Source organism: Lissotriton vulgaris, unplaced genomic scaffold (genome assembly GCF_964263255.1).
Source record: "Lissotriton vulgaris unplaced genomic scaffold, aLisVul1.2 SCAFFOLD_3478, whole genome shotgun sequence".
In the NCBI taxonomy this organism is placed as follows: Eukaryota; Metazoa; Chordata; class Amphibia; order Caudata; family Salamandridae; genus Lissotriton; species Lissotriton vulgaris.
This window is the reverse complement of record NW_028241679.1, coordinates 210,979-219,798: the sequence shown is the minus strand read 5'-3', so window position 1 is coordinate 219,798 and position 8,820 is coordinate 210,979. Positions and strand designations below refer to the sequence as shown.

At 41.0% G+C, this 8,820-nt stretch overlaps 1 protein-coding gene across 1 annotated transcript in view; it reads left to right on the top strand.

Moving 5' to 3' along the window:
* Positions 1 to 1,504: 1,504 nt before the first annotated feature.
* Positions 1,505 to 8,820, top strand: part of LOC147670590 (serine protease 27-like) — a gene marked incomplete at its 5' end in the record, with an annotated part of 116,820 nt that continues 109,504 nt past the window's right edge. The window contains one exon of the mRNA XM_086948145.1: positions 1,505 to 1,751. Within this exon, the coding sequence (XP_086804271.1) occupies positions 1,505 to 1,751 (247 nt within the window). The remainder of the gene's footprint in view (positions 1,752 to 8,820) is intronic.

Below are 8,820 nucleotides of genomic sequence, written 5' to 3'. Positions count from 1 at the left end.
GGAAGCTTGTCCTTTCATGGAAAGTTACGGCCAGTAACCTGCCGCCCACCAAATTCTTGTACCTCCCCGTACCAAGGACACGTTCCCAGCTGGCCAGCCTGAAGTTGTGTCTTCGGAGTGGAGAAAAATACATTCCTTCGATAAGGGCCAGCCTGAACTGGTTCTCTCCAAGGGAACAACAGCCTTAACTATAAACTTTGCCTTTGCCCTGAAAAGCCTCTCAGCTTCATCAAGATGGAGTCCCTCTAGCTCTAGGCTTGTAGGCCTGAAAGGGGTGAAATGCTCCTTAGCTCTGTCAGAATACCTACATAAACCATACCAATGTGTCTAATATGTCAAAGCCAATAGGCAATAGACAGGTGAAAGTCAAGAATAAAGGCATATTAAGCAGCTATCCTCTTCTAGATCTGGAAAAAAGGGCTTAAAAGGGCCAACACAGGCTATGAATACCTATACTAGATGCGAGCAAGATTAATGATCTATATCACTGCTAAATAAAGCCAAAAACTCTGCCATTACAGTACCGCCCAATATCACTTATGAATGCGAATGCGAAAGTCTATTCTAAAATAATGGCCACTCGATTGCAAAAGACCATTGTTGCACTTATTTCACCTCGGCAACACGGCTTTGTTCCTGGCAAGGGGACCACAGACCATACTAGATGCGTTATTTCAATATTGGACATCTCAGAGGTGGAAGACAGGAAGGGGGCTGTGGTCCTCCTGGACACAGAAAAGGCTTTTTACCGGTTGCCCTGTCAATATCTATGGGGGAACTTGATAGAGAATTTCGTCCCGGAATACTGAGGGCTCTTCAGGCTATGTACTACAGACATTATGCACAGAAACAAATAATGGGACACACTTCCAGGAGGGTGGAGATCGCCAGAGGCACATGCCAGGGCTGTCCCTGCTCTCCCATTTTGTTCACATTTTATTTGGATCCCTTTATTACCCGAGTTCTGCATAACCAACTAATTAAACCAGTTGTAACACATGGCTATGAGACGAAAATACTCGCGTACTCAAAAAGATATTTCTAATGAAGCAGCCTTCTTACACTCCGAGTTTACAGGTCTCCTCATGAATCTCTGTTTTATTTTTATTTTTATGTATGTCTTCACCTCTGTCAATTAACTCTGACCTTCTCTCTTGTCCTACTTGTTTCCTCAACTCCATGGTCTCTGTTCAACTCTGTCTGCCTAATTCCTTTCTTTGTCTCCATGTCTGTTCACTGAGTTCCTTGAGGCGATTTTTTGAGCTGGATTTTTAATAGCGGACCTTACATTTCATCTGATATTTTAGGGAAAAGTGATGTTGTCCTGTCTGACCTTCAAGGAGGAATAGCTTTTCTGGAAAAGCAGGCTTTGAAACCTTGGATAATCTGTTTTCTGTTTCTCTGTAATCCTTAGAATAAAGGCATGTACTATATATGCGAGGAAATGCCACGTTCCATCCAGTTTTCTATTTTTACAAAATACTTTGTGTATTCTTTCATGTAGGGAGACTCCGGAGGACCCATGGTGTGTGCATCAGTTGGCGGCTCCTGGTTCCTGGCCGGCATCGTGAGCTGGGGAGAGGGATGTGCGAAGGCCAATCGCCCCGGAGTCTACACCCTGGTCACCGCCTACACCGAATGGATTCAGCGATATGTGACAACTGTGACATTCCATCAGGCATTTTTCAACTACGCTCCCACCACCAGCTACATCAGCACTACTGACCCCAACGTGAACACACATGAAAGAGGTACCAGCACTAGCATTGACTACGGCATTCTTGTAATAACAAAACAACTAATATACTTTAAAGGGAAAAAACGTCTCCCTTTCATAAAAATTTAAAAAATATGATGACGATAAGGAAAACTCTGTGGCCATATTATGATGGGCAATGCTGGCTCTGTGCGGAGCATAGGGTCGGGGTTTCTGCAGCTGCTGTGTGTTAGGTGAATTCATTTAACCCAATTTTCTTCTGAGTTACTACTTTATTTTAGACAGTACTGCTCTGTTGAGCTGTGTTGTTTAAAACTAATTCACTTTCCTTGCTGCAGGTGCATAAAAGCAGATACTCATCTCAATTGGCAAAGTCCATAATGGCATTGGCGAAGTGGGTTAAACTGGGCATCCTAATAAAGTTAATGAGATTGCCAAAATTCCTGCCATAAAAATAGATGCTTATAATAAAAAGCTTGTTTTTCTCATTTGACAGCCGAGCATGTTTAACAGAAACATAGGGCCTTGTTTGCTAATCTTTTGAGCCAAGGAAGAGTCACACTAAGGGACACAAATCAAAGGTATTTACTTTCAAGTACAAAAAGTGTTTTGCTTTTTTGTTTTAAACAATCTTTATTGCAGATTTTTGTTAACTATACATTTGGCCGAACCCCCCACCCACCGCCCCCAGGAGACCATGTGGTAATTATACAATCAAACATAAGTAGATACAAATTACAGCTCAATAATTTGTTGAGGATATATGTACAGATGTAGAAACAAAAAGAAAAAAGAAAAGAGAGGAGTACATAAACAGGAGAGGAGAGTAGAAAACAATTTTATATAATATCAACATATTCCGTTTCTAATGTCTCTGATTATTCCCCCTAATCATTCTCTTCTATCCAGTCAAGTAGGGGACCCCAAATCTTCATTCCTCTTCTACGAGTATTATACCCTTTGTTTCTATAGATAGCAACTTCAATGCTACATGTTGCCAGCAGTCTGGCCCTCCACTGTATATATGACGGTGGTATTGGATCAAGCCAGGCTGACGCAACACACAGACGAAGCACCCCCATCGCGACAAAAATTAAACCCTGAATCTGTTTTGGCCTTTCATTGTTTGACACCCCCAGCATGATTTCTGATGTTGTGATGTTTACCTCATAATGCGCTATCTCTGTGAGAAAGCTTGATATTTCAGCTATTAGATTAGTTGGCGAGTCACAGGAGGCAAACATGTGAATGGCATCTGCCGCTGGGAATGAGCAGCGTGGACAAGTTGTGCCTTTCCCAGTTCCCCACTTAGCTATTTTAGATGGGGTATAATACAATGAAAAATAGGTCTTATAATATTGTGCTTGAAGCCTTATAGACATAAGGCATGAAAGTGACATTTCATATGAATATGCCAAACTTTGGTTAGATAATTCAAGTTTGGTCTGCCATGCTATTATATGTTTGTTCATGTCATCTGGTAACAATATATTCATAGCCCCATAGATTTCACCAATTTTTGAGGATGTTTCCCTATATAAGTTACCTATGAAAGAATACAGTTGAAATTTGATCCGGCCACCCTCTTTCTTCAATAAAAAATCTCTCACTTGAAGAAATTTAAAAAAATCCCTATTAGGAATATTGAATTCTAACTTTAATTCGGCAAATGATTTAAATCCATTAGTCGAGAAAGAACAGCCAAGATGGGTAATCCCCAGATCATTCCATTTCTTTATATAATTGTCGTGGAAGATCTCAGGAAGATCTGAGTTCTGATTTACGGGAGTGTAATAGGAATAGCGACCTATTCCTAATAGTTTTTTAACATTCCCCCAGACTTTGCTTACATTTGACTTTTTTGAAATACCCGTCATTAACATGTCGCCATAGGCATCCAGTGGCCCCTTCTCCCAAAATAAGTTCTTGTGGTGTTAATATATTGCCGCTGCCTCGGTTACCAGTTATAAGACTCAAGCTATACCTTAATACTGTGGCCCAGTAGTATAACTTGTAGTTGGGGAGAGCCCAACCTCCACGTTCTCTTGAATTAGTGAGCCACCGCAATGCCCTGCACGGTCGATTATATCCCCAGACAAATCTAGAAAACAATGTATCTATATTTTTAAATACCTGTGGGGGAAATTCTAAACAAATAGCCTGAAAAATAATACAGAAACTTAGGTAAAAACAACATCTTAATTACGTTAGTTCGACCACCAATAGTTAGATGGAGATTATTCAGTCTGGTCAGTTCTTTCTTGGTGCGTTGTATAAGTGGATCTATATTGATGCTGACAATGCACTCTATAGCAGCACAGATGCTGACCCCCAGATATGTCGCCTTTTCAGTTACTCTAAAGTCATTCATCATAATCGTGTTATTCAACACAATCTGTGTCTTACTAGCATTCAGTTTATACCCAGAGGCTTCACCAAAGAGTAGTGCTTCTGTTTCTATCACACTTATAGCATTTATAGGGTCCCCTGTAACAATGGCGATGTCATCAGCATATCCTAAGCATTTTGTGTCCATATCTCATACTAGGATAGGAGGAATTAGTGCATTATTTTCGAACCTCCGGATAAATGTATCTATATAGATAGCGAATAGGAGGGGTGAGCAAGGGCACCCTTGTCTAGTCCCCCTAGTAATAGTGAAATTTTCTGACAGGATCCCGTTGATCAAGACACTGGCTCTAGGGTTTACATACAACTGTTTAATAGCAGTTATAATTTTTTCACCAATACCACAGTTTGCCATTGCCGCCCACAGGAACTTCCAGGAGACCCTATCAAACGCCTTTTCTGCATCTAGCAGGATGAGTGCCATAGGGTCTCCTGTAGTTCCCGTGTAGTCAAAGAGAGAAATAACTCTTTGTACATGGTCGATAGTAGACCTTCCTGGTGTAAACCTGTGTTGCCTCTCAGAGACTATTTTATGAATCAGAGGTGCCAGTCGTGATGCTAATAATTTAGAATAAATTTTGGAGTCCCCGTTTATCAGGGTAATTGGTCGATAAGATCCCATTTCCTGTTGGTTTTTATTTTTTCTAGGAAAAACTACTATTTTCGCTGATGACCATGACCTCGGTGGGTTCCCCCCTTGCCCAATGGATTGAAAAAGTTCTAAAACAATCCCCCTGATTTGTGGCGCAAATTTTACATAAAATTCTGTGGGTATTCCATCCAAACCCGTTGCCTTACCATTAGGCATGGAATTCACTGATAATAGAATTTCCTCCCACTGTATGGGACCATCTAGTATATCTCGATCATCTGTATCCAACTGATCTTTGGTAGTTAGACCCAAATATAAATCGGGTTTGCGTCCCACATTATCGGTTTCATGATATAAGTTCTGGTAGAACTTCTGGAAAGCAGTTCTTATATCAGAAGGTTCTACTATCAGGCCTGCTACCGGATCGATGATTTCTTTTATTAAAGTAGTTGACGATTCTTCCCGGGTTCGGACAGCTAATTGGTGGCCTACCGTTTCGCTTAACTCATATGTTTTCTCTTTCTTAGAGTTAGCACTTGCAATCGCCTTTTCGATTAAAATTTCCGAGATGTAGTTCTTTGCGATTGCTACCCTACTTACAGCAGAGTCTACTTCCCTGCCTTCATGTACTGCTTTGATCAGATCCTCCTCAGCATTACATAGATTCTGATCAAGAGCTGTCATTTTTCTCCTCCTTTCTCAATTAAACCGAAGAGAAAAACGCATGGTTTCGCCCCTAATACAAGCCTTCAGGGTATCCCACACTACATCCACTGTTGCAGACCCTATGCTTTCAGACAGGAAAACCGGGATCCATGTTCTCATATATTGACAATATCCTTCATTATATAAAAGAGCCTTTTCAAACGTCCATGTATTTAGTGAAGGTTTATCTATGCCACACGTAAGGCTGAGTACTAGTGGATTATGATCCGAGAGGATTCTTGGCAGTTTTTCAATTTGGCACCCTGATTTCAAAACATTAGACATAAACATATAATCTAACCTTTCGTGTCTTGAATGTGGGTGAGAAAAATAGGTATACCCAGGATCCCCTGGATGTTTTGCTATCCATCCATCTACTAAACCATGTAACCCACACATATCTTTTAATGCTTGAAAAACTTTATGCTTCCTCCCACGAAATTTAAACTCTGGATCCATAGACCAATCGCTAGGTAAGTGAATATTTAGATCCCCGCACACTATCAACGGGAGGGGCCAATGCACAAGTTCATCCGAAACATTGATCAGCACGTCTGGATCGTCAGTAACGTTTCCATAAACGGTGCAAAGTGTTAATTTATTCTTCCCGTTATCATATCCACACTCTACTATAACATATCATCCCGATTTATCCGCAACTGATCTTGAAAACTGCAGCCCTGCCCCTTTTGCTAAAATCGCCACCCCCTTAGTACGTGATCCTTGTGTAGTGGCGGAGATGAGTCGGTATCTAAGTATTTGTAGTAGATGTTTTTGTGCCCCTTCGATATGTGTTTCTTGTAGACAAATAATATTGGCAGATGAAAGCTTGAGTCCCTCTGCCACTTTCTGTCTTTTCTTTACATCGTTGAGGCCACATATATTCATTGAAAGTATTTTTAATTTAGCCATACCAGTTGTTTATTATTACCAAATATTTGTTTTCTAAGTTGCGTTCTACAAAGGAGCTTCCCCCCAGTAATTTCTTTCCTTATGTTTCTCTGCGTGTATCTCACACCTCCGATAAATCCCTTTGAACCTGGTCTCCCCCCCCCACACCCCCCCCTTTACCTCCCCTTGAGGCATCCTGGGTCCAGTAGGATCCAGGTGTGGGCGTCTGTTTGGTCAGGGCGCCTTCGTGCACTCCCACCCCCTGCCCCGCATGGGAGTTATAGTTACTTAGAAAAGAAAAAGTCTATGAAGGCGAGAGCTTTACACCAATTGTTGATAGTCATATATTAAATCCTATTTAGTTAGTGATTAATATTTTTCTCCTCATATTGATCACAACAACATACTTTTTGTAGTTCTTATGGCCCGTTCTGCATCATAAGAAAAAAAAAAAGAAAAAGAAAATTCCATGCATATGTGGATACATCTTTTTTTTTGTTTTTTGTTTTTTTTCCCTTTCTTTCTCTCCTTTCTTCTCCTCTCTTCTTCCCATTTTTCTTCCCTTTTCTCCCTTCCTTCCCCCCTTGAACATTACTGATATCACTTTTTTGTGGTCTTGGAGATTTTTTTAAGGTAATTTTCAGCCTGTATTTCGCTGGTGAAGCTGCGGGTTGATCCCCTGAATACTATTTTCAGTCGGGCAGGGTTCTGTAAAAATACTTTTGCACCTATCTGCTCGAAGGGAGTAAATAGCTGCCTCAACCTCCACCTCCTCTCAACGGTTGCATGGGCAAAGTCAGGTCTTACAAAAAATGCGGTACCATTAAATTCTCTCTTGCTTATAGTGTCTCGAAGTAAAAAATTTCCAAAAAACACCAGCATTGCCCTTGGATATTTAGATTGGTTCTGCGATTGCTTAGGTTGGGTAAGGGGGAAGCGATGGGCTCGTTGAACCTCTCTCTCTAGATCCCAGTTTTGCAGTTCAGGGAGGGCTGATTTGAGAAGTTTAATTACGTACCCCCTAGGGTCATTGCCTTCGACGCCTTCCGGGAGCCCCAGGAAGCGGAGGTTGTTTCTCCTTGATCTATTCTCCTGGTCCTCGATCCTTGTCAACAGGTCCTGTATAATTCCTTCTTGTGTTTTTTCCTGTTTTTGAAGATAAGTAACATCCTTCTCAAGATGATCAGTTCGTGTTTCAACTGAAACCATCCTTTCTGAGATCGCTAAACAGGTGCTTCCCACCTTGTTAACTGCCCCTTGCAGCTTTTGAATGGCTAATTGATGCTTTTGAGTGTCTGTTTTAACATCTTTATGAAGTTTCTTTATGGAGCTTAATATATCTTTCAGAGATGGCTCGGTTGCTTCACCCATTCCCTCGTGTTTTGCACTGGAACGGTGCCCTTTTCTCAGTGTAAATGTCAATCAAATCAACTTTATTTGGTTTCACAATGAATACAGATGAAAACTTCCTCAAATAAAAACTTCCCCCCTAAAATAGTGACTGAGACGATGTATAAAAGACAATTTGGACAGTTAATAAGCAATCAGAATGTGCCAACCTTTACAAAGTGCAGCGTTCCAAAGAAATAGTGTGAAAACGCACAGATTAATCACAGCTAGATCAAAGCCTTACTTCAAATTTTAAAAAGCTAAGCACTTGGAAAGCTGAAAGCATTAATAAAAATATATATGCTGGACGCACTTGCCTATTTTTTTTTTTTTTTACAAGATCGGGATGATAAAAGACTTCCTTGGTAAGTCATAAAAGCTTCAGAACATAACGAAATGAAGCATGTTCTGTGGACACTTACCGTCGCATCCACAGGGCAACTGTCTCTGTCCCTTACGCAGCCCTCTTGGGTTGTCGACACGATGAAAAAGTTCACATCGGAGCCTAGTCAAATAAAAGCGATCATAGGAGTTCACAAACCCCAGTAGATAAGGTTCGATTGTCTAGGTAGTTATTAGCAAAATGAAACGACGTATACTAGGTTTCAAAAGATCCTTAACTTCACTGTCTGCTGTCTACAAAAGGCTTCCTTACTACCGACCAGATCCTCTTGTTACTCGATTCTGGGTTAAAGAAAAGACCTGCTCTCCCCAGGGTCACTAAACACTCCCTGATGTATTTGAGCCTCGGAATGTGGGAGGAGTGTTCAGTGGCCATACAGTCCTATAAAATTGATTTATTTAATGACGTCTCATTACTGGTTCTAATGTTTAACCATAATGAGAGGGGCCAACAAGTCAGTAAGATAGTCCATACCCAGGTCTTCATGAACAAAAAAAGTGGTGGTGCCCTGAGGTACAGCTAAAAGCTGTCTCAAAAAGATATTTTCGGTGATTTGAAGGTCATCAAGGGTAATGTAGCCCTAGATTTTACTGCCATACTTTTGTGATGGACTTCGCCCTATAGAGCTGCAGTACTGCCCCAACTGGTCTTTACCTAATCTGGAGGCAAATTTAAAAATAGCTGCATTCTCCCTAGAGAAACCACTTTTCTTAC